Genomic DNA, 22054 nt, shown 5'->3' with positions numbered 1-22054 from the left:
AAGAGCGATATCGCAACTCGAGACTGAATCGCCACAAGTTATCGTTCTTCAACTTCTCAAGAAACCGTTAAAGTGGTAAGTAGCAGCAATTTGCCATGTTAGCATACGATTAAGAAGTTCTTTATTTGATCAGGATTCGGCGGTTTGCGCATTGGTATTGCCGGAATGACGAGACTCGCGCATTCGTCCCTTGCGGGGCAGAAAAATGTCGAGCCCTTGCTTAAGCCTCATGGCGAACTGATCGCAAACTTCCTTTCCTGACCGAATTGTTATCTTTTGGCCTACGTTGAATACTTGTGATATTTATTCAAGGATTCCAGGCTGACAACCAATATACAGTGACTTGACAAATTCAGCAAAATGTCGCCCACGATCACTAAGAAAAAGTGCGGTACGAATTCCCCTCGATTTTAGTACCTACCGTTCCCATTGCTTATGACGGACAGGTGTCCTCGGAGCTACTGGCTCTGTTGGCCAGCGATTCATCCTCCTCCTCGCAGAGCACCCTCTCTTGGAACTCCACGCCCTCGGTGCATCTGAGCGCTCTGCCGGCAAAGCATACAAGGATGCTGTTAAGTGGAAGCAGGCCAGACCTATTTCTGAGGCCCTGGGTAACCTTGTAATCCGCGACTGCAAGGCCGAGAGTTTCAAGGATTGCGATCTCGTCTTCTCCGGGTTAAACAGCGACATCGCCGGCGATACTGGTGAGTAGACGCCACACTCTAGAGGACGATGAAGACCGCGTTACTGACAAGTTTCACCGTCAAGAGATGGAATTCATCAAGGCCGAGATCCCCGTCTTCTCGAACGCTAAGAACTACCGCAAGCATCCCACCGTTCCTCTCGTCGTCCCTACCGTGAATCCTCAACACATGGACTTGATCCCGCACCAGAGACAACAGTTTGGTTTGAAGAAGGGATTCTTGGTTTGCAACTCAAACTGCGCTGTTATCGGTGTTGTTATCCCGTTCGCCGCCCTCCAGGCCAAGTTCGGCCCCGTCGAGGAGGTGGAAGTCTTCACAGAGCAGGCTGTGTCAGGTGCAGGATATCCTGGCGTTTCGAGCATGGACATCGTGGACAACGTCATTCCTTACATCAGTGGTGAGGAAGACAAGCTTGAGAACGAGGCGCAGAAAATCCTGGGTTCTCTGAACGCAGATGCTACCGCTTTTGAAGAGCAGTCCAGTCTGCGGATTGGCGCTACTTGCACCCGTGTGGGTGTTACCGACGGCCACATGGCTTTCGTTTCCCTGCGTTTCAAGAACCGTCAGGCACCAAGCGCAGAGGAGGTCAAGCAGGCTTTGAGAGAATACCAGTCCGAGGCCCAGAAGCTGGGCTGCCCATCTGCTCCTGAGCAGGCCATCAGAGTGTTCGATGAACCCGACCGTCCGCAACCAAGACTCGACCGTGACATCTCTAGAGGATACACTGTTAGCGTCGGACGTGTCCGTGATGGACTGCCAGGTGGCTACTTTGATTTGAGATTTGCTGCTCTCTCTCACAACACTGTCATCGGTGCTGCGGGATCGTCTATCCTCAACGCCGAAGTCGCTGTTATCAAGGGCTACATCTAAGTGATATCCAAAAAGTATAGATCTAGCAGTTTAGATGGCGTTAATTACCATTTCTTTTGTACAGCAAAGATTGACCATCGATAATCTCCTGTTTAGGTTAGCGTATATTACATAATCTTACAGGATCCATAGGAATAAGAGTCTGGATAGGTACTAGCGCTAGGGCTCACTCCACAAGCACTGTCCGCTAAGCGAGAATTGGATTATCAGCGCTGAACTCCCGACTCGGCCTGGTTTTTCCCATCGCGACACTACGACAACTAACCCGGTCAAGTCGACAAAGCAGTCAAGATGCCTCGCGGACCGTAAGTGACTACGCCATTCTCATGCAGACACGGGATTCGATTGCTTGGAAAAAAAAAAAAAAAAATTGGAGAAGAGCGAATTCGAATCGCCGTGGCCTGTAGCCATCGTCGCAAGAATCGAGACTGATATGATGAATTTTACAGTGTTAAGCACCAGAAGCGCCTTAGTGCGCCCTCGCACTGGCTCCTGGACAAGATGTCCGGAACCTATGCCCCCAAGGCCTCTGCCGGTCCTCACAAGCTCCGGGACTGCCTTCCCTTGATCGTCTTCATCCGTAACCGGTACGAATCGAGATCTCGCTGACAAGGAACTTGAATGAAGGGGGATGTGCGCTAACGCGTTTGGTCAAATACAGTCTCAAGTACGCCCTGAACGGTCGCGAGGTCAAGGCTATCCTGATGCAGCGTCTCGTCAAGGTCGACGGCAAAGTCCGCACCGACACCACCTACCCCGCTGGTTTCATGGACGTGATCTCCATCGAGAAGACCGGCGAGAACTTCCGTCTCATCTATGACACCAAGGGTCGTTTCACCGTCCACCGTATCCAGGCTGAGGAGGCCGAGTACAAGCTCGGAAAGGTCAAGCGTGTTCAGCTTGGCAAGGGCGGGATCCCATTCTTGGTTACGCACGATGCGAGAACGTGAGTGCTTGCTCTCTAAAAGTTCCGTGTCATTCAGTCGTTGGACCAAGCTTTGGTTGATCGGCGGAGGACGAAAAGAACTTGCAGTATTCCATTTAGGAGTTTTTACTGCGAAGATCAGTAAGAACTCTACACACCGGAACAAGTGATGCTAATTATGTGTTTTCTACAGCATCCGTTACCCCGACCCCGCCATCAAGGTCAATGACACCGTCAAGATTGACCTTGCCACTGGCAAGATCGTTGACTTCGTCCGCTTCGATACTGGTGTTGTTGTCATGTGTACTGGTGGTCGTAACATGGGTCGTGTTGGTGTCATCACTCACCGTGAGCGCCACGATGGTGGTTTCAACATTGTCCACATCAAGGACGCTGTTGAGAACACCTTCGCCACCCGTGAGTCCAACGTCTTCATCATTGGACAGGACAAGCCCTGGGTCTCCCTCCCCAAGGGCAAGGGTGTCAAGGTATGTTATTCTTCAATATCAAACCTAGAATATCGTAACTAACTATGTTTTAGCTCACTATTGCCGAGGAGCGTGACCGCCGCCGTGCCCATGCTATTGCTCAGTAAACTTACCATTAAATGTGGTACGGTGAGTGCATTCAGATGTCAAGATCTAAGCATTCTCCACCAAGTCCGCTGGGGAGACGGCGTCTTGTCTCTGCTTTGTGGGCCTATATGATGCCGGTTTACGACCAAAAAAGTCTTTCCTGCAGGACGCATAATAGGGTCCATTCACAGTTCCGTAGGAATAGATAGGGAAAAACAACGGGACGGAAGTCTTAATCTCAAAAGCTATGATACCACTTTGATCTCTCAGCGACTGAGTCATTTGCATGCTTGTTTTCTATCATTTACCCGTAACTTCCGTAGGGCAGCCGGACCGTCCGGACCTCACACTTGCGCTGCTAGCCCAGAGTTTGTTGTCGCCAGTCCTTTGAAGATCCCCGTATCCCTTCAGGCCTGAGATGCATCTGCTAGTATGGGGTTCCCTTCGATCACCATCTTACAACTCACATCACCAGATCAACCCAACAAAACCCCTTAGTTGGCTGGCTAAGCACGGCGTACAGCCTACTCATGTCCGCATCCATGTGGTCTGTCTCCAAGCCAATCCCAGCCGATATCATGGGGAAAATGGAGATAACCAATCAATTTTATTGAGGTGCAGCAGTCCCAAAGTATATCACTGTTTCAGCGCTCCGTATACGGAGTCTCTGTTACCGTCTACCAGGATCGAATCGCGACCCGTACCGGACCCGAAACACGTGTTTATCAGATTGAATATGATGCATTACCATTACCGGCAGCTGCTTGTACTCCGCCTTTTTATTCGGACTGGGTGCATTGAGATAGTACCGGGGTTGACGGTCGCTATTCGGTGTCGGGTATGAGCTGATTGCTGATTGCTGCTATTGCTTGCGTGGTTTATCCATGAGCCTTGTATGCATACTCGTGTATGTGCTCGTGTGGGACTGATCGATATGTTGAACTCTCCGTAGGAAAACGTAAAAGGTCTGAGGCATGAAGATGCTTGCTTTGTTTCATCGCCACTGATTGACTTTCCTAATGGACACGGAGTAATACTCCGTGACGGTTTTTAATATAAATTGTGATTAATAGTGTCGTCTATTATGATGATCTCACAATCCTGACCGACTACAATTTTTCTCCTCCACTTTGCCTGTATTGAGTCCTTTCGGGTTATTTTCTCAATGCAAATCGGGAGGAAGGAGCCGATCATGGTGGTTTGATACAACAAATGAAAAAAAAGTAGCAGTAGGATCAATTCAGTTGATCCCGTGGTCAGACAGGCTGTGGGGCGAGATGCGGAGTAGGGTGTATAACAGGTAGGCAAGCTGCAGTTCTATTGCAATACACAGTGGGGATATCCTCTCCCTAGCGGAGAAGGCCCAGCTGATTGATCGCATCGAGCAAACAGCGAACAGCAACGATTTTGACTCACTGCAGGGAATCTTCAGAAAACCTCACCCCACTCTTGCGCGGGATAGACGGAATCAAGATGAGACAGGGCTGCCTGCTGGTTATCCGGAATTTGCAAGATATACAAAAGGCAGCGTGCAGAAGATGGTCCATAGCTACTGCATTTACTACTGCACAGCACCAGCATACAACGCGAGGTCGGTGGGCGACCCCCCCGTCCGAACCGAGAGATTCAGCTTGAACGTTGTCTCCACCGGCATCACTTACACTCTTATACACATGGCTTCCTGCATATTTTGCTTGCTCACTGGGCTCTTGAGTGGCATGGTTGATACACAAGATAGACAGTCGACACGGGACCCGGAGTAATGGAATGACAAGGGCGATAGAGTCGAAAAGATTTTTCTTCTTAGGTGTCTTTGGCCTCAAGGCAAATCCTGGAACATGGCAGAGCACGCACAGACAGCGAACAACCAACCATTAATTTCCAGCTGGCCCATGATGAAATGCAGAGCGTGCCGATTTTCATACAAGACGGGCCCACTTGGCTAGATATTTGGAGAATCGAAAAAGAAAATTGGCAATCTCGGCATTTTAACGAGCGAGTCAATCCCGAGAAAGTCAATACCAAAGCCAGCAAACTCCGGACTAGTTGTGAGTCATCGCAGTCAGTCCGTGTTGGGATTCTAAATACGAGGGAGTACCGGGGAGGTAGTTTCTGAACCGCTTTGAGAGCACCGGATAAACAGGGAAAGCTCAAAAAAAGACAGAAAAAGGGATACGTTTCTCATATCCAATGAGCATCTGTCGTTGACTCGAATGTTGATCCCAGATATGATCATCATCGACACCACTTCGATTTATTGGAGACAGTCCATCAGTCAATGACACAATCCATCCATCCGCTATGGGTCACAGACGGCATTATCATCCGTCCCAGTTCTATCTTCTGTCTTAACAAAGTGTCTCCATTATGCAACTCAATAATACCCGACTCTTCGATACGCTATTGTGTACTCCGTACTGGTATTACAATGGTTTAATATCGGTCACAATGAATTACGTGACGGCGGGGACCTGGAACCACCATGACGGCGATGCCATTCAATCCAATCCATGGGACTGCACCGAACGGATTCGATTCGGATCGTCGCGCCTCCCGACCGATGATGGGCATGGATGGGCGCAACAAAGACACGGGTCATGGTTGCTGCCAAACTGTCGTGCAAAACTTGTCTGGATTTTGGTTATGCTCTATTCCAAATCCCGTCTATTATACATGCAGAGACGGCCCCCTGATCGTTCCGTATGCCGTGCTGTGGCTGAGTACGGGACACTCAATGTGGCAACAACTGATGGCCCCGCTAAGGTTTGCTCCAGCCCTTCTGGAATAGTTCGAATCCCGTTCCTGAAACGATTCGCTAGCCGTTTCCATGATACCCTACGGAGTACCCGCCCAGTGAAAATAAGTGCTACCTACTATTGAACCTGGTCCACGGTTTCGGTAACTTTAGGAAAGATCGAACGTCGAATGAGTGAATTCAACCGCCTTACCGGGGAAATGGATGATCACCCTAGTCCACGGATAGTCGAATTCGCGAAGCCCTCTTAGACTCTCGGCTTGAATCTTCCAGAATCATATTATTTGAGCTCTGTCCTATGAGGCCCGGATATTGCGATTCTTGACTCCTTCAGTGGAGTACAGTTCCGCGACTGACCGCTTCTCCTTGATTATTGATTGGAGTATGATTACCCAATATTGTCCGATGTGGAAGTGGTTCTTTTATTATTACAACCGTTTTCATGACTATTATTATAGACCCCCGTATCGGTCCCAATGTCAGAGCATGCGTACAATACTCGTACAGGAAACTGACGGCAAGCCCGAGAAGCAATGCATGTGTCTCCATCGTCGATGGCGAATTTCGCCCACCTGAAGCTGAACAGCTTGACTCTGTACAAACACTCACTCGTACAGGTAATTGAAAGAAAGTCCCTGCACAGAAGATCACTGATAGGACTGTGACGAGTAAGCTTTTTGAGTGATTCCAGTGGCGACTAAATGAATTGCGTGCGCCCTTTCCAGTCTGGTCATCTACCCCCCCTTAAAAGCTCCCGTGGACTTGAAACCAAAAGTAAGCCGCCCAAGACCCGACTGTATGGAACTTGGATCAGTGGATTTTCTTTTCTTTTTTTTCCCTTTCGTTCCCGTATTTGACAGTTACGTATTGGGTTGTGTTGTGGAGCGGGGACGAAGTATGTACGGAGTAAAGTATGGAGTCGCTAATATCGAGATGCCTCGCTAGGGTGTTCAAATTCCACACACTTACGTTTCTTCGTATTACGATATAACGGTAATGAATATTCATTACTGATAACATGCAATAAGAACGTTGACTCAAGTTTTAACGAGTATTTAGATGGGGTCATCCTGCTCGCTTTTCAATCGAGATTAAGCGCCGATGATATACTGTCGCGTTCTTCATTCTTAGGGACCGCACTATGCCCATAGTGTTGTGTCATTACCAACGGCAATCCCTCGGCGTGTAAGTCCATAGTCCTGAATATCCCTTGGACTATGACGCAAAATCGTAGATTAGTTATAGAGATGAACATGGGGTACATAATGCAATAGCCCGTTCTTGCGGTATGACATCTACAACGGTCTTTTGTTAACTCTTTGAGGAGGTTGATGAACATCTTTGGGTGGTATTCCATGACATCAGATCAGATCAACGACTGCTCAGATTCATGCAGGAACAACCACCATTAGTACCTCTTTGATCTGGGGAGATGAAAAATAAGTAATTATGATCTCAACTATGGCTTTCTGAGCATCTTCATGACTCGATGCCGTATGCATTATTACCACTAACCCATTAAGTCTGATCGTACCTGGCTGATTGAAATTACCGGATGAAATACCATTACTGGTAATTCACCGTACACGTGGTAGTGCCACCCACCACTTCCAGTCAATTACCACAGCCGACGACGGCTTGCAGCTCAGAAACTATTGCAGGATGATATTCGATATACGCTGTGCTCTGTGCACTCTCGCCATGCGTTCTGGATTAATCACAGTCGTTCATTTCCTCGTGAATAATTTCGTTCAACGTGGCAAAAAAATAAAATAGAATAAAATAAAATAAATAAAAATAAAAAATAAATAAAATAAAATAAAAATAAGGGCAAACCATTGAGCACCAGTCACCTATATGGTATAACTGCTCCCCAGTCGCGCTCCGATCTTCACCTTTCTCCTTCTATTAGCTGTCTGTGTTGCTGTCGATGCCGGTCGTTTCTTATTTCTAGTCCAGATTGCCCCTCTTTTTCCTTTCTTTTCCATCTCAATGGTTTCTTCTGCATATCTCAACACATACCTCTTCTAGTACTACTCGTACCAATATCCTCTCTTATCCACTCAGCTGGCTCTGGTGATCTTGTTTATTTTTGCAGGATATAGCAAGAGAGCATATAAGGAGAGAATTCTTTGCGTGTGATCATTTCCCATTGATCCCATGCTGGTCAACTAAACCCCCGCAGTCCGCTGAGATGAATTTCGTCATCAGTCCATACGAAAAGACCATTTTCGGGCCTATCTTCACTGCAGCAGGAGACAACAGTTCATATCCCGCAATGGATAATGGCATGGACTCCTTCATCTCCCAAACTCCTCAATCTCCTCTAATGGAATCGACTTTCATCCCTGTGCAGTCGACCCATCCCTCCTTGTTCCGGCCAAATGCAGAACGGCCCCGCTTCTCCGTCTCATACAAATGGTGGGAGGATGAAGCTACAACGGTCCTTTGGGCGTTCGACGCTGGGGAAATCCAACGGGTGATTCGCTACGGACTCTTTCCAGATGAAAATCTCCCGCGTACGGCTCTGCAGAGTCGGAACGAGAGTACCGTTGATAGCTTCCTGTTTACGCTTGTGCAGCCTTACGAGAGGCCTTTCACCGCTAATCTATCGCATGTTCAGAAGGTCGAGGAGATCCTGCGGCGGTCCAAGGGCACGAGCCCGGCGCTTGTTCCCTGGAGCTGGTTTCCATCGGTGATGAACCGTGAGCAGAATCCGGAGGCTATTGCTAAAGCGATTGATGCTGAGAGCCGGCTGCATTTTACTCGGATTCCGTTTGAGGAGTGGGTGCGGTATTCGTTGGGTTACCGGTCTATTTTGGTTGAGTCGCTCTTGGAGGAGCATACGAAGCTCTTCCATCATCTCCTCAACCACCTTGATGCGTTTCCAGAGGATCTTAAGAGGTATACCGAAGTTGAAAAGGTTTGTTTACTTTTTGTTTTGCCGTCTTATTATGACTATGGTTCCGTGCAAGATGCTGATAGCTGTTCATAGCATTTGCGAAGGCGAAGCCCGTTTGCCCACAGGGCTTTGGCGCAATCCTTACTCACCGTCCAATCTGGCGGAGATCGTCGGCCTCCATTAAGCCCTGTACCTGGATTTGACTTCATTGCAGGCCCCATCCAGCGCCTTTTCAAAGAGCACCCCCCAAGCCTGACGGCTATTCTGAAGGTGCTCTGTGTCCTCGAGGTCAGGTTCCGACGGATGTATTTCCACATTCCCGAGATGGACTGGTATGAGAGCTTTGACACCACCGTCACTTTCTTCGAGGACGTGCTTGCATCGACTTCGGCTGTCGACTTGGCTCGCACGTTGACTACTACCGACGAGGGTCACTTTTCTGAGTTGGACGAGCGGGGCCTGATGGAAGAGGGTCCTGTGGCTCGGCAAATCATCATGGAGTGGCACACGTTGAGCATGGCGGTCTGGGAAGTATGTTCTGCATTGCCAGACTTGATACCGTATATCCAAGAATGTGTACAGGTGAGTGAACATTTCAACTGATGCTTAAGAGGGACATTCAAGCATTCCAACCCAAAAATGGCCATATGTGGTGTCTCTTCCAGGGTCTCATCTTCTTCTCTCTTCATACCCACTACTAATCAAAGTATGCAGGCTCTCTTTCTCATTCGAAACTACCATTCGTTAACGGCGATGTTGAACGGTCTCCAAAAATACAGTATCCTGGCTATGACATTCAATAACGTAAACAGCACCACGGGCACAGTAACCCTGGGCCCCGTCCTCCCAGCCGACTTATTCTACCTCCTGAACCCCTTCCATAATTATCTCGCCTACCGGCAACAATTCCATGAAGCTCCAGGGATCCCTTTCCTCTTACCTCATATCAGGGAATTCAAGCAACACGGCCAGGGCGTATTGCACCGGTTGTTCCAGGAGATCCAGATCCCTCTCCCTTGAGCTAAAGGTGTTTTCCATACGGTATAAGTCGTCGTCGTTGTTGTTGTTGTTGCTGTTGTCGTCGTCGTCTTTTTTTTTTTTTTTTCCATATGCGATCTCACGAGATATGACGGCTCCCATTGTGGTGATTTGATTAATTGGTTGATTCAACATACTATGTGGTACATGGTGCTTTTGATTGTTTGGATTTGATATTGGGGTTTATTTGGGCGCGCTAGTCGCGCTTTCTTTTTCACTGTTCTTATTTTCCAGATTTTGAAGTTTGTTCTGCAGGGTATTGGCTGGGATAAAAGCCTTGGATAGAGGCGTAAGGATTAGAGGAGTAGTGTCTTTTAGGGTATGGATTAGTTGAATTCATTAAATTCATTAACTTGAGTCAGAAGTTTAACCAATCAACTTCAATGTTGATGTATCATAGCTTCGCCATGGATATAACCAATCTTCCTTCTTTGTCTCGCTGCCCTCGTAACAAAATAACAAAAATGTCCTCCCACCCTCCACCCTCTCCAGCTCCCCATCTCCATCCGCCCGTCACACATCCTCCCCAAAGCCTCCTCCCGCCCCACGACAGACTACACAATCAACAACGCTATAACTAACACAGCAGTCTTCACAGTCACAGGCAACAAATACGGCTCTAGTCCGGGGTGCGGGTTCCGCTATGACTCCGGGTTAACGATTTTCGAAATAAGGAGAGTTGCTGTGCTATCTCGATGGCCGTTTCGAGTGAAATTGCCGGATAATGAAGAGAAGGACTTGGGGAGGGTTTGTGTGAGCCGTCCTTCGATGAGGATTAAGTTTGGTATTGTGCAAAATTGTGCTGTTGGTGGGGATCGGAAACGGGAGGAGGATGAGATAATTAAGTTGGAGATTCTGCAGACGATGACGCTTTATAAGTTTGAGGTACTCGTTGGTGATGGGGAGGAGAGAAAGAAAACTACGGGTATCAGAAAGAGTGCGGAAAGAATAGGTCTGTCGAGTGTTGGCCTCGCGGGCCTTGTGATTATGTGCCTCCGAAATGGGTTTTGGATATAAGGGTTGTGGGGGGTTAGATTCGTTTATCGTGAGTTGTTATTATTGATTCATGATCCCCACTGGGAAACTAACGGGATGCGTATAGACAGCTCTAGTTGCAGTGTTTGTGTCGAATATGCATTTCGGAGATCAACCTGAGTCTTAGAATAATATCTTTCATCCATAAATAAATCTACCGCTGGTATCGTGGATCATCGTCTAGAATTAAATGGCCATAATCGATCAGCCTCCTCAACCGTCAACCCTTCACCGTTCGCTTCTGCCTTCCATGCAGACTCAATCCACTCATTATACGCGGTCCTATGTGCTTCTTTCGCAGCATCCCAGACCTCATTCGGAACCCATCCACCAAAATCCGTATGGAGAGAATCCTAGAGCCACATTTTCAGCTTTTGAACGGTTTCGAGGTGCTCGTAACCTTGTATATGTTGCGCAACCTCTTTCTCGTATAGTGTATACAGACATGTGCCTTGCATTCCTGGTCAGTCCATTTTGCCGATAATTCCATCAGCCCACGGCGAATCGCAGTAGCTCTGTCCCTCCATGTTGTATGACAATAAATAAAGGGTCGATAGAGAACAGGATTAAGGAGTTTTGCGGGACGTTGTTTGGGGATGAGGCCTTTCACGATCACGTCGTAGGTTTAATGACAGATCTTTACGTCGTTCAGGCTTTTTTTGCTCCCCTTGACACAAGAAGCAACTCACAAGGACCGCAGTCAGGGCTTGGGCCTCCATACAGCCCAGGCCCCCGAGGACTGCAATTCCAACACACTGGACTACAGCCTGGGCCAATGCAAAAGCGCTTATCATCAAGAAATATCTTTCTGGGCCGCTCAGTGGATGCGTCAGAGAAATATAAGTTCCCATACACGGGGAAATTGATAGATGCGATTTCCTTGATCTGCACAAAAAAAAAAAAAAAAAAAAAAAAAAAAAAAAAAACGCCTTTTTATAGAGCATATGCTGATGTGAGGACATAGATGGCCATATTCACGTATCCTTGGATAATGTATTCTGGATTGACTGGGTTTGATGGATTATCACTCCATGCCAAAATGTTTAGGGTAGGAAGCGAGGTCTGGAGACGTATTGGGAAGTAGTTAGTATCAATCAATCCTCGCCAAATGGAATCAATCAAGTTTCGACACACAGTACTTTATAGTAGCGACCCTCCAATTAGTCGTCTACCTTGCCGGGCCTGCAACCTTTGGTTGGCAACTTTGCGGCCACACAATGTCTCCGTATCCGTTGTGATTAATGAAGACCTGGTTGAAGCCCTCTCTTTTTTCTAGCAGGCAGTGACCTTGACTGCTCCTACATTTGAATATAATTTGACAATGGTATTACAGAGCTCGTCGAAATTGAATTGCATGAAGCGAGACTTTCGCTGTAGCTCATCACCATTGTGTATTGATATGAAGGTAGGATGCTGCCATGTCAGTAAGGGCTATGTATAAGTTGTAATAAGTATGCTCACGAGAATTTGAGTACATTGTCGCCAAGGCTTGTTTCATGGAGGTGTTGGAAGAAGATGAAAGGGTCTTTTTCTTTCTTTTCTGGAACACTGTTTGCTAGACTAGCGAATAATGGTATGCTTGGAACCAAAAAACGGCGGTACCCAAACCGATATATTCGCTTTTTAGACTGAATTCTGAATTGCTTCCTGAATTGCATTATGGAGATTTTGTTGATGAGAGTAGCTTTGATAACTAGAAAGTCTTTGCGGTCGTTGATACGCCAATAAAAACGCTTGACGCCTCGAGTATGTGTGTCTGTATGTTCATTTCTACTACAGTAATAACAGTATACACAAGTTAGGCTGGGAATATTCTCATAAACCCTCTAGTCTCAACTAAATTCGAAATCATCCATCAGTTTGGCAAATGCCAGAGAAGTAAAGTCACACTCCATACTAGCCTTGCAAACAAGCAAATTCATCAACCAAGGTTGGTCCCAAAAGCAGTAACCCCATTAAACTTTCTTCTTCTCCAACGGCGCCGTAGCATCCCCGAAAAACCCCGCCAAGTACGCCACTCGATTCACAAACAAAAACCCCGTAATCGAAATATTCCCCCAAGTTAGCAGGTTCCATCCCGCAACATCGAAAAACGCTTCAGCCCCCATGGCGAGATACGTCACATAGATGTGCCCAAAGTCCGCGACAGCAAGACAGAAGAGGTAGTTGCGCAGAACCTTGGGCTCGGTGGTTGTGTAGCAGATTCCCACACCGAGGAGGAAGAGCAGACCGTAGAGGTTGGCGAGTTGGTAGGCTAGGGCAATGCTGCTGGGATGAATGGTGTCTGAAATCAAATCTGGGTTGGGGGCTTGGTCGAGGATAAACCAGTTTAGATCGACTATCGGGAGGGCCCAGCCGGCAATCCTGATGTTTGTTAGTATATTAGTGTTTTTGTCTAGAACGACCCTTACAGAGAGATGGGCTCGATGACTCCGAAGAGCAGGTGAGGCCAGGTAGGAAAGATGGTCAAGACCATGTTGTCAATGTCAGGTTAGGAAGAATAACAAGAGATAAGAGAACAAAGCGATGGATGTGTGAGAGAGAAAGAGTATAGGGAGAGGAGAAAACAGAGCATTTATCTTCTATTTAAGTTGCAGTATAACTGCTAAACAGTCAAACAGTATCAAACAGTAGTGAATGCTTGTTTCAGAGGCAAAAAAAGCGCTTTAAAAATGCTGTATACTCTTAACTATTTCACTGTCATGAAGAAATAAAGACGTGAATATGGCATAAAAATAGGATAAAACAATGAAGTATAATATATATATATTTCAGCTGATTTCCAAAACCGGCAAAAGTGAAGCCAAAACCGGATTTATCCCGGAAACCGCGCAACTGGCCGTGCCGCACCCCGTAGAACATCATCGTCAGGCATAATGGTTATTTCTACCAACAACTTTGCCACTTGGTGGCTCCCAAGCTATTTATATGTGGACAATATGGACGGTGGGCGTCTTTACCCTGTTCAGCGTATGTTCATTTTTAGCCATATATGATTGTCTCCCAGTCCAGATGGTGAGGCTCCGATAATAATGGATTACAATGGCGCCAACAACTTTCAAAACCGGCCCCCCGATGAGTCTCTAACCCGCGAACTTCCCCAACTCCAAAATCTTCGCATCGCTCCTTTGCGTCATCCTGTTTCCTCGCGTGGTTTGAGTGTCCCATCGCCGCTCGAGCCAAATGCCAGCGGAGTCCGTGAATCCAAAGCCAGCTCGGTTGCTGTCAGCAGCGGCAGCGCCGGCAGTCATACGAATATACCCACGGTGACTGAGCTCTCGAACAATACACAGACAAAGAAAAATGATGATACTATGTTGAATCTGGAACCACCTCCGAAGCCGATTCTACCGGCGTTTGTGAATTTGCGTGCTCTGGAGCGTTTCCCATATTCCTCATTTGACGAAGACTCCCACTTGGCTCGCAAGCGTCGTCGTTTGGATGTTCACCCGGATGCTTTTGGAGAGCATCTCCAGTTGCCCGTTCCACAGCAACAAAAAGAACAGCGACCCCCACCCTTCGGGCCGTTTGCTATCCTTAACGGGTTAAATGAGCCGCCGCCAAACGCCGCCCTCCTTCCTCCTATTGAGGCGGGTTCAATTACTCACCTTCTAAGCAAGCCTACGAAAGACGATGCTGTGGTAGAGCCTGCCTTGCTGACGAATAATAATACTACAGAAAGCCATGCCAATGAGAGAAGGGAAGGGAGAATTGAGGAGATCTTGGCGTCGCCTGTTGGCAGCAGAGCAGGGCATGCTGATCAGAACACCGTAGAAGAGTCATCCAAAAACCAAGTGAGGGCCGGCAAATCTGGTAATGAGAACACCGAGGATACTAGGCCCGATAAGGGAGCTCCGCCTCCTGCGGAGAAATCTCCGCAGCCTCCATCGCCTAAGACGCGTGGTCGCTCGCGCAAAAACCTGCGCAAATGGACGGAAGAGGAGACAAGGGATCTTCTTCGTGGCGTCATAAAATGTGGAATTGGTAACTGGACAGCAATTCTAGCCCAGCCGGAGCTCAAGTTCAACAAACGGAGTGCTTCCAATCTGAAAGACAGGTACGACATGACAATAAAGTCAATCACATTGGTGTTTTACTATAGGATTCCACTAAAACTTCATACTTTCAATTTCAAGGTTCCGCGTTTGCTGTCCATGGGCATATCGGTATGTCTCATTCTCAAAGCTCCTCATTGAAACTCTTCTGACTCTGATAGGGCTGCCGATCCGAATGAAGCTACAAGGCAAGTGCGTGATAAGCTCGCTGAAGCTATTCAACGGACGGAGGCTGAGGGCGATGCAGCTGCGAAAATTCATTTGCCGCATCCTCGATCGAGCAATTCTGAAAGTGATAGAAACTGGCCCGAAGTACGCCCAGTACTCCAAACAAACGACTCGTCCTCATCAGGCTGTTCATTAGCAACAATAAGAACTGACACCAGTACATCGGAATCTGGAACCGGATATTCCTTATCCAGAACGATCTCAAACGAATCCGTATCTACGCTGGCTTCTCTTGGTGTCACAGAGTCTCATTGCACTGTAAAGCCCAGGCGTCGCGCGCGCCGTCCATTCACATCTGCCGAGGATGAGGCGCTGGTGAAAGGATATGCCGTGCATGGGTTCCAATGGACGCTTATTCAACAAGACAAACGGCTAAATCTATGTCACCGTAGGGCAACGGACTTACGAGATCGATTCAGGACTAAATTTCCTCATGCCTACCGTGAAGGAGGCTCTATCAGCGGGAACTCTTTGCAATCTGAAGCCCAAAATCCAAAATCCACGGATGAACCCAATCTGGCGACTGGCACGAAGCGAAGCAGGAGGGCTGAGAGGTGTTCTGCATCTGTCTACCATGGTAAGGCTGATCATGTTCATCGCACAGATGCAGCCATGCCAGGGTCTTCAGGTTCTGCACTTCTTCGTCATGTTCCTGCTCCACAGGGACTTCCAGAGGGTTCAACGGCTGGCGCACCTTCGACAGGCCCGTCGTTTCCGTTCCACTTGGATGGTCATTCTGCACCTACTTCGAACTCTGAAGCACAATGGACAGAAAATACGCTAGCACCGATGCTCTGGGATGATATCCCGTAGCGTCTCTCTTTTAACCTTTTATTCTCACTTCTTCGTTTCGCTTCCCCGATCCCGGGTCATTACTTGAGTCACATATGATCTGATTATTTTTTTTGTAATCGCCATTTTCATTCTGTTCTGACATGCACCTACGATTCTAGTTATACCACGGCGCATATTGGTTCCTGTTCACGCATTGCTTTTTATATTCGTTCATCACAGTTTGTGAACAGCACTTTGAGATGATTCATGGGAAATGAATGGCTTGCCCTAGGTGCCATTCCTGGTTTGCTTCATTCGAATTATCTTGTCAATTAGCTTCTATTACTTTCGCAGTCTTTCCTGCATTGCATTGAATATCTATGTCAAGCCAAACGCCTCTGCTGTCCTAGAAAATTGGAGTTGACCATGGCTCGTTCTATTCTATGCTCCGCTCTCTGTCCCATCACTGACTCGCAATGGTATCACCGCCAACCCTATACGGTATCACGCGCCGAGCACCCGTTAGTCTGACAGAGCGCGAAGAATCCTTATTTAGCATTGGCCAATTATATCACCGGGATTTTTGGGAAGTCAATTCCGAGGAGATCCTGCTGAAGTTGAAGATTCGATATGGTTTTCCGTGATAACACACACACACACACACACACACACACACACACACACAAATGAAAACAAAAAGTTGTACATTATGCCACTGGAGTATCAAACACTAAAGACAACCCAATCGAACCTGAAGATATAAGACTAATAAAACTAAGGATAACACGTGCGTAAATGTAGGATAAAAAAAAAAAAAAAAGAATGGCCGAGGTCCACTATGCGCCATGCCATGTATTTACCGTTCCCGAATGGGAAAACCACCAGAATGATAAGGAGGACGGATTGGTCACCGTTGTCGTTTTGGGAGGTAACCTATAAGGCCGGTCCGTACTAGGATAGGTAGCATCACTGATTCGCTACCAATAAGGAAATGTCTTTTAATTCACCAAGCGTTGCGGTCCCAGTTCGGGTCTGTTTAGAATAGCAATCAGCATCTCATATCCAATCATAAAATCGCAGATCCTGGCCGGAACATACCCTGAATAAAGCTCGCCAGAACTTTACTTCCAGTCTGTAGCAAGGGATGACCTGCAACAATCTGCAAGAACCTCTGCAAACCCTCTCGCCGGTGCTCAATCACATCATCGCTAAAGCGGTTGGTGAACACTTTCCCCGGCAGCGGCGGTATTGTGACCCGTGTGCTTTCGCGCTCCAGAATATCTCTGAAGTACTCGAAGTCGGAGTATCGCCGGCGCACAACGGAGTGTTTCAGTTTGAAGGCGGGAATGTTCGTTCGGCAGACGATCTCGTAGGAGGTGTACATGTTGCGGGAGGTACCGTGGGTTTGGGGATTGCGGACCTATTGGATAAGAAGACTTGTTAGCAAGCGGTGAGAATAGAGATGGGAGGACGAGCCCATTGCACTCCAGCGATATCAATCGATGGCAGTATAGGAGAGCACTCATTGGACTCGGAAATGAAGGCGCCTTACTTCAATCTCGAGGAAATTCTCCGGAGGCCCATAGATCTCCTCGAAGCTTTGCTGCCGTGGCTCGGGGACCGCCTGCATTGTGAAATGCCAGTGGGATGTGTGTACTCCGTATATCGCGTGAACGCTGAAAGAGGCGGGCGGGGGCCGCGGGGAAGTCTTCAGCTACTCGACGATGCAATGAACTTGAGAACAGTATCGATAAAGCGCAGTAGTGGCTACAATAAAGCGATATATTGACCTGAAACGGTGAAGCCAGTTAAAGGAATGTCGATTACAGCGTGAATTTGCTCTGCCCTGAAATGGCGGGATAGCATGACGATAGTCACATCCCCGGTTTATCATTGATCCGGATTGGATCTTATCGCAGGCGGTTATTCCGAGGTATGTACTGTGTTCTTGCTAATGAAGATGCATGACGCTGTTAGAGGGATTCGAATAGAAGCTTGGCTAAACGGTGTTCTATAATTGTTTAATCTTTTCAATTGTTGCATTTATTTTACCTTTTGTATGCGAATTGGCTCTGTACAGAACTCTCAGCGCAGGTAGTCAATCCTCTTATGCCTGGAGTAGATAATTTGATATCATAATTCCCTACGGAGTACTAAAGTTATTACTTCTTTTTTCTTTGATTTTTATATAGAGATCCCAGTTCTTGGGACCTAACAATGTTTCAATGCTTGGATACTAAACCATGGACGAGTCGGGGATAAGGCTGGAGTTAACGGCGGAAAACCCTCGGATGACATAACCGGAAATCGTATCGATAAGGAGGGTGCCGCAATCAACAGGACGAAAGCAACGATTGATTCAGACCACTGTCGTTCCTGGATGACGCTTACAAACATCCCCTTTATTTAAACCACCGTATCGAATATCCTCCAATCCATTACTATACTCCATCGTTAAAATCAGCACACGACCTCGACCCGCCGATCATGAGCTCTGGCTCTCCACCCGCCGGTGACCAGCGAGAGTCGTCCTCCCGGGAGTCTGGCACTGCATGGCATCCGGCAAGGGAGTGGATTGAGCAAGACGATGAGGATGATGGACAGAACTTGGACTACGAACCGTGGGGAAATATGGACGATGGAATGGACGAGGAGACAACGTCGGAGCAAGCGGAGGCGGAATATCAAGCATACCTGGGTAGGTCGATATTACTTTGATACTCTATCCTCAGGGCGGAACTGACAATATTTTTGATTCAGATTTTACAGGGGATTCGGATGAGAGATTGCGGAATATCGACATCGAATTCACTTTGGATGGCGACCCCGAAGGAGAAGAGGTCCAAGAAGGGAGCCCAATTCAACGGAGTACAAATTATACCTAATCCTCAATTTCTAAACAGGTAATAGCATACTGATGGAACCAGTTTCTGCTGCTCGAATAGTCAACGTTATGAGTTATCACGGCCTACGACCTTTCTTTCGTCATAGTCGTATAAGTGACGATGTTGACGACGGATCTGGACACTTTGGCTATGCATCACGGCATCCAAGAAGAGAACAATTTGCGAAAGTCCCAAATGAGGCGGGAAGGGAACTCATGGGATCTGGTGATTTTGGAAGTAATTCACACTACGTTGACGAACTGAAGAAGCGCAAGAAGGCACTTGCGACAAGATTGATGTGGCGAGAATTGGGAATTGATGTTAATGGACCGCGAACAAGGGCAACGCAGTCGATATCTCAGGTGAGTGTCCAGAGATTGGAGTATAAGGACAATGCTAATTGCATCATAGGATTTGATTCCTCGTTCAGTAGCAGATAAGATCATCCATTACGACTCACGATGCTATTCAGGCCAATTCTCCGATGACGGCAACTTCTTCTACTCTTGTGCTCAGAACTTCAAGGTTCGGTTATATGACACGTCCAATCCGCACGAATGGAAGTATTACAAGACCGTGGAATACCCATTCGGTCAATGGACCATAACAGATTGCACCTTGAGTCCAGACAACAGGTTTCTAGCGTACACTTCGATCCGGAATCTCGTATGTCTTGCGCCAACCGATCCAGCCGTTCAGTCAGACCCGACCATACTCAATCTATCCGTTCCTCCGGGGGGAAGACGCGAAGAAGAGCCTTACCGTGGTTCGCACTTTGCTGTAAGCGCTGTTCTGATCGTAGAACCTAGTATCGTTGTGTGGCTGACATAGGGATGCAGATCTGGTCGGTTCGGTTTTCGGGCGATGGACGTGAAATAGTAGCTGGTACATCTCAGAAAACGGTCATCGTTTACGACATTGAGACTCGGCAATCCGTTCTACGGGTAGAAAATCATGAAGACGATGTTAACGCCGTCTGCTTCGGGGACAACTCGTCACCTCACATTCTCTATTCAGGATCCGATGACACCACAATACGAGTATGGGACCGCCGCTCGATGGGTGACAGCCGTGAAGCAGGGGTGTTTATGGGTCATACTGAAGGACTAACCTACGTCGACAGCAAAGGCGACGGCCGATATGTCCTGTCTAATTCAAAAGACCAAACAATGAAGCTCTGGGATCTGCGAAAGATGATGACCACCGCAAAGTTCGACACTATCGACGTCAACAACTACACGACCGGGTTTGATTATCGTTTCGAAACATACCCAGATGATTACTACGAACCTCATCCTCATGACTGCTCTGTTGTGACATTCCGTGGCCACCGCATACTCAAAACGCTTATACGATGTCACTTTTCCCCTCCTGGAAGTACGAATTCGAGATATGTATATACAGGAAGTGACGACGGCAAAGTCTACGTGTACAATCTGGACGCGACGCTCGCGGGGACGATAGATGTCGGAATGACCACGCTTAATTCACGGCCACGCGAACCCGATCTTTTGATGAATGCATATGACTTCGGACTTCGAAGCGGCGAGTTGCTCTGGCGGACATGTGTCCGTGACGCGAGTTGGCATCCGAGTGCCCCTGTTCTTGCAGGTAAGTCATATTATGTTGTTCTTGCCGTAATCAATCTAGCAATCTGGCTAACGAGTTCAAGCGACATCATGGAATGGGTGGGGATTATCGACCGGCACCTGTACCCTACATTCATGGAATGACTGCCCTACTGAAGATGAAGGCAACCCTCCTGTTGGCTTGAGCTATGATTACAGACTTGAAGAGGAGCACGGTTTCAACGATTATAGGCAGACAATGCAGGCTTTTCAACGCGGAGGGCCTCTTCCAAGAATGAGACACAGCTATATTAGCTCCGACGAAGACGAGGACGAAGATGAGAATGAAGATGAGTCGGAATAATGATTCACGAATACGATTATGACTTGTATATATTAGCTTCGTGATAAAGCAGGCACAGGTTGTCTCGCTTTGGATAAATTTCATGAAACAGCATTATTTATACAAAAATACGAAGTAAGCCATAGTAAGGGGATATCTCATCACCGCGACTCTCTCTGCCCCGAGCCGCATCCGGTGCCCAAAGAGTATAGTGCTTCGAAGGAAATGTGACGTTCAATCCCAGTATCCGTTATAGCCCCCTGCCGATTGATTCCCTAGGATGAGCCCATTGGTGACGAAATAAGATGAATACGCCCGACGACACGTGGTATCATGACTCTGGTGACCCTCCTCAACTCCTAGTTTTGTTGTGCATTGGTATCAAAATTCGAAAACGACTGCGCTCCGCAATTATGCGCCGCCGACAAGGATATTGTTCACGGGGATGTGTACTGTAGTGGAAGTGGTTAGCCCTGCTGTTCCGTTCGCGAAGGTCTCGCGTGCTCCGTCCAACATGTCGATAGGTAGGGGTGATGGAATAGTCGAGATATATCGGGATAGCACGTACTCAACTTGATGAAGTACCCAATGGCACCCTAGTTGTCTGTTAGTATGCTTTTTGGTCAAGGCGCAAGCGCTATGGAGAATTGTCCGTACCATGATAAGGAAACCCATCCCGACGGCCTGACTGATCTTGATGAATTCACGCTGGTCGGCTGGACAGATAAACCGGTTAGTCAACGGCGCTCGCTAGTAAAGCGGAATTATATTCCACATACGCTTGGTGCATCTCTTGACGAACAGCGAACCGTCGCGGACAAAGTCCTTGGGGATATCGGCGAGCTCCTGGAAGTTGTCGGACATTATGACAGGATTTCACGATATAAAGGTGACGGTTATAAAAGATAGGAGAAGAAGAGTTGCAAGAAAGAATTGCGAGACAGTAGAGAAGTACAGGTAAATAAGGAATTGAATGTCAAAAGAAGGACGGAAGAGGATGATCTGGACAGATACGGGGAAATCACAGAGCTGGCCTGATGGAGGCCGGATTTTCTATTCCGCCGGGCCTCCGAAAGGTCACCAGCTCCACCGGTACTTTCGAGATCGAAGCTCGCTCTCTCTCTCTCCCATTCCAACTTCCTCCCATCTTTCTCCACGTCTTTTCATCACTAACCGTACTTGTTTCTTACCCAGGCTGCCCTTCGTCTGTATTATAGGTTATTGTGAGTGGGTTTGAACTCCCTTTGAGCTGTTTTCTCGACTCATCCGTCGCGTCACTCTGTCGCCTCCTCCCGGTTCCGGGCCCTACGCTGGGATTCGATCCAAGGGATACAAGTTGGCGGATATCCTGTGAAGTGAATTCACAATTGGGGGACTTTTGACTACTGACTTTTTGT

General features: G+C 47.6%; 9 protein-coding genes across 9 annotated transcripts; 6 read left to right on the top strand and 3 right to left on the bottom strand.

Annotated features, from left to right (window-relative positions):
- Positions 1-27: 27 nt before the first annotated feature.
- EURHEDRAFT_385556 (aspartate-semialdehyde dehydrogenase family protein) lies at positions 28-1879 on the top strand. The gene is made up of 5 exons (XM_040779653.1): positions 28-75; positions 134-285; positions 340-391; positions 447-704; positions 769-1879. The coding sequence occupies exons 3-5, from the start codon at positions 361-363 to the stop codon at positions 1572-1574; spliced, it is 1095 nt and encodes a 364-aa protein (XP_040639835.1). The 5' UTR covers positions 28-75; positions 134-285; positions 340-360; the 3' UTR covers positions 1575-1879.
- Positions 1866-3094, top strand: EURHEDRAFT_376672 (40S ribosomal protein eS4; the record flags this gene model as incomplete). Its single annotated transcript, XM_040778880.1, has 5 exons — positions 1866-1879; positions 2024-2161; positions 2236-2520; positions 2693-2987; positions 3041-3094. 5 exons carry the CDS (start codon positions 1866-1868, stop codon positions 3092-3094), a joined length of 786 nt encoding a protein of 261 aa, XP_040639834.1.
- Positions 3095-5139: 2045 nt separating this feature from the next.
- EURHEDRAFT_363072 (uncharacterized protein) lies at positions 5140-6176 on the top strand. Its single transcript, XM_040778496.1, has one exon. The coding sequence runs from the start codon at positions 5442-5444 to the stop codon at positions 5952-5954; it is 513 nt and encodes a 170-aa protein (XP_040639833.1). The 5' UTR covers positions 5140-5441; the 3' UTR covers positions 5955-6176.
- A 1982-nt stretch (positions 6177-8158) lies between these two features.
- EURHEDRAFT_453817 (uncharacterized protein) lies at positions 8159-9751 on the top strand (the record flags this gene model as incomplete). The annotated part of the gene is made up of 3 exons (XM_040784156.1): positions 8159-8752; positions 8825-9313; positions 9446-9751. The coding sequence occupies 3 exons, from the start codon at positions 8159-8161 to the stop codon at positions 9749-9751; spliced, it is 1389 nt and encodes a 462-aa protein (XP_040639832.1).
- A 2759-nt stretch (positions 9752-12510) lies between these two features.
- EURHEDRAFT_411294 (uncharacterized protein) lies at positions 12511-13569 on the bottom strand. The gene is made up of 2 exons (XM_040781578.1): positions 13216-13569; positions 12511-13168 (listed from the first exon to the last, which is right to left on the bottom strand). The coding sequence occupies exons 1-2, from the start codon at positions 13278-13280 to the stop codon at positions 12760-12762; spliced, it is 474 nt and encodes a 157-aa protein (XP_040639831.1). The 5' UTR covers positions 13281-13569; the 3' UTR covers positions 12511-12759.
- Positions 13570-13836: 267 nt separating this feature from the next.
- On the top strand, positions 13837-15900 carry EURHEDRAFT_453390 (telomere repeat binding factor family protein; the record flags this gene model as incomplete). The annotated part of the gene is made up of 3 exons (XM_040784114.1): positions 13837-14861; positions 14941-14970; positions 15021-15900. The coding sequence occupies 3 exons, from the start codon at positions 13837-13839 to the stop codon at positions 15898-15900; spliced, it is 1935 nt and encodes a 644-aa protein (XP_040639830.1).
- Positions 15901-16864: 964 nt separating this feature from the next.
- EURHEDRAFT_376668 (sorting nexin-3) lies at positions 16865-17491 on the bottom strand (the record flags this gene model as incomplete). The annotated part of the gene is made up of 3 exons (XM_040778879.1): positions 16865-16893; positions 16960-17281; positions 17414-17491. The coding sequence occupies 3 exons, from the start codon at positions 17489-17491 to the stop codon at positions 16865-16867; spliced, it is 429 nt and encodes a 142-aa protein (XP_040639829.1).
- Positions 17492-18219: 728 nt separating this feature from the next.
- EURHEDRAFT_411291 (WD40 repeat domain-containing protein) lies at positions 18220-21078 on the top strand. The gene is made up of 6 exons (XM_040781577.1): positions 18220-18559; positions 18622-18729; positions 18789-19108; positions 19158-19526; positions 19586-20357; positions 20419-21078. The coding sequence occupies exons 1-6, from the start codon at positions 18493-18495 to the stop codon at positions 20676-20678; spliced, it is 1896 nt and encodes a 631-aa protein (XP_040639828.1). The 5' UTR covers positions 18220-18492; the 3' UTR covers positions 20679-21078.
- Positions 20714-21655, bottom strand: EURHEDRAFT_411290 (translocon subunit SSS1). The gene is made up of 4 exons (XM_040781576.1): positions 21437-21655; positions 21315-21373; positions 21226-21253; positions 20714-21109 (listed from the first exon to the last, which is right to left on the bottom strand). Exons 1-4 carry the CDS (start codon positions 21519-21521, stop codon positions 21069-21071), a joined length of 213 nt encoding a protein of 70 aa, XP_040639827.1. The 5' UTR covers positions 21522-21655; the 3' UTR covers positions 20714-21068.
- Between the last annotated feature and the right edge of the window lie 399 nt (positions 21656-22054).

Source organism: Aspergillus ruber (genome assembly GCF_000600275.1).
Source record: "Aspergillus ruber CBS 135680 unplaced genomic scaffold scaffold00009, whole genome shotgun sequence".
Classification (NCBI taxonomy): Eukaryota; Fungi; Ascomycota; class Eurotiomycetes; order Eurotiales; family Aspergillaceae; genus Aspergillus; species Aspergillus ruber.
The sequence above is the reverse complement of the archived record's forward strand: the minus strand, read 5'-3'. Positions and strand labels throughout refer to the sequence as shown.

Coding starts and splice junctions, on each gene's coding strand:
- EURHEDRAFT_385556 (XM_040779653.1), top strand. CDS start 361: ATGTCGCCCACGATCACTAAGAAAAAGTGCG. Junction 392..446: donor GATCACTAAGAAAAAGTGCG/GTACGAATTCCC, acceptor TATGACGGACAG/GTGTCCTCGGAGCTACTGGC. Junction 705..768: donor CGACATCGCCGGCGATACTG/GTGAGTAGACGC, acceptor TTCACCGTCAAG/AGATGGAATTCATCAAGGCC.
- EURHEDRAFT_363072 (XM_040778496.1), top strand. CDS start 5,442: ATGCAACTCAATAATACCCGACTCTTCGATACGCTATTGTGTACTCCG.
- EURHEDRAFT_411294 (XM_040781578.1), bottom strand. CDS start 13,280: ATGGTCTTGACCATCTTTCCTACCTGGCCTCACCTGCTCTTCGGAGTC. Junction 13,169..13,215: donor GTCATCGAGCCCATCTCTCT/GTAAGGGTCGTT, acceptor AACAAACATCAG/GATTGCCGGCTGGGCCCTCC.
- EURHEDRAFT_411291 (XM_040781577.1), top strand. CDS start 18,493: ATGGACGATGGAATGGACGAGGAGACAACGTCGGAGCAAGCGGAGGCG. Junction 18,560..18,621: donor GGAATATCAAGCATACCTGG/GTAGGTCGATAT, acceptor TTTTTGATTCAG/ATTTTACAGGGGATTCGGAT. Junction 18,730..18,788: donor AGGGAGCCCAATTCAACGGA/GTACAAATTATA, acceptor TGATGGAACCAG/TTTCTGCTGCTCGAATAGTC.
- EURHEDRAFT_411290 (XM_040781576.1), bottom strand. CDS start 21,521: ATGTCCGACAACTTCCAGGAGCTCGCCGATATCCCCAAGGACTTTGTC. Junction 21,374..21,436: donor CGTCAAGAGATGCACCAAGC/GTATGTGGAATA, acceptor TTATCTGTCCAG/CCGACCAGCGTGAATTCATC. Junction 21,254..21,314: donor GGATGGGTTTCCTTATCATG/GTACGGACAATT, acceptor ACAGACAACTAG/GGTGCCATTGGGTACTTCAT.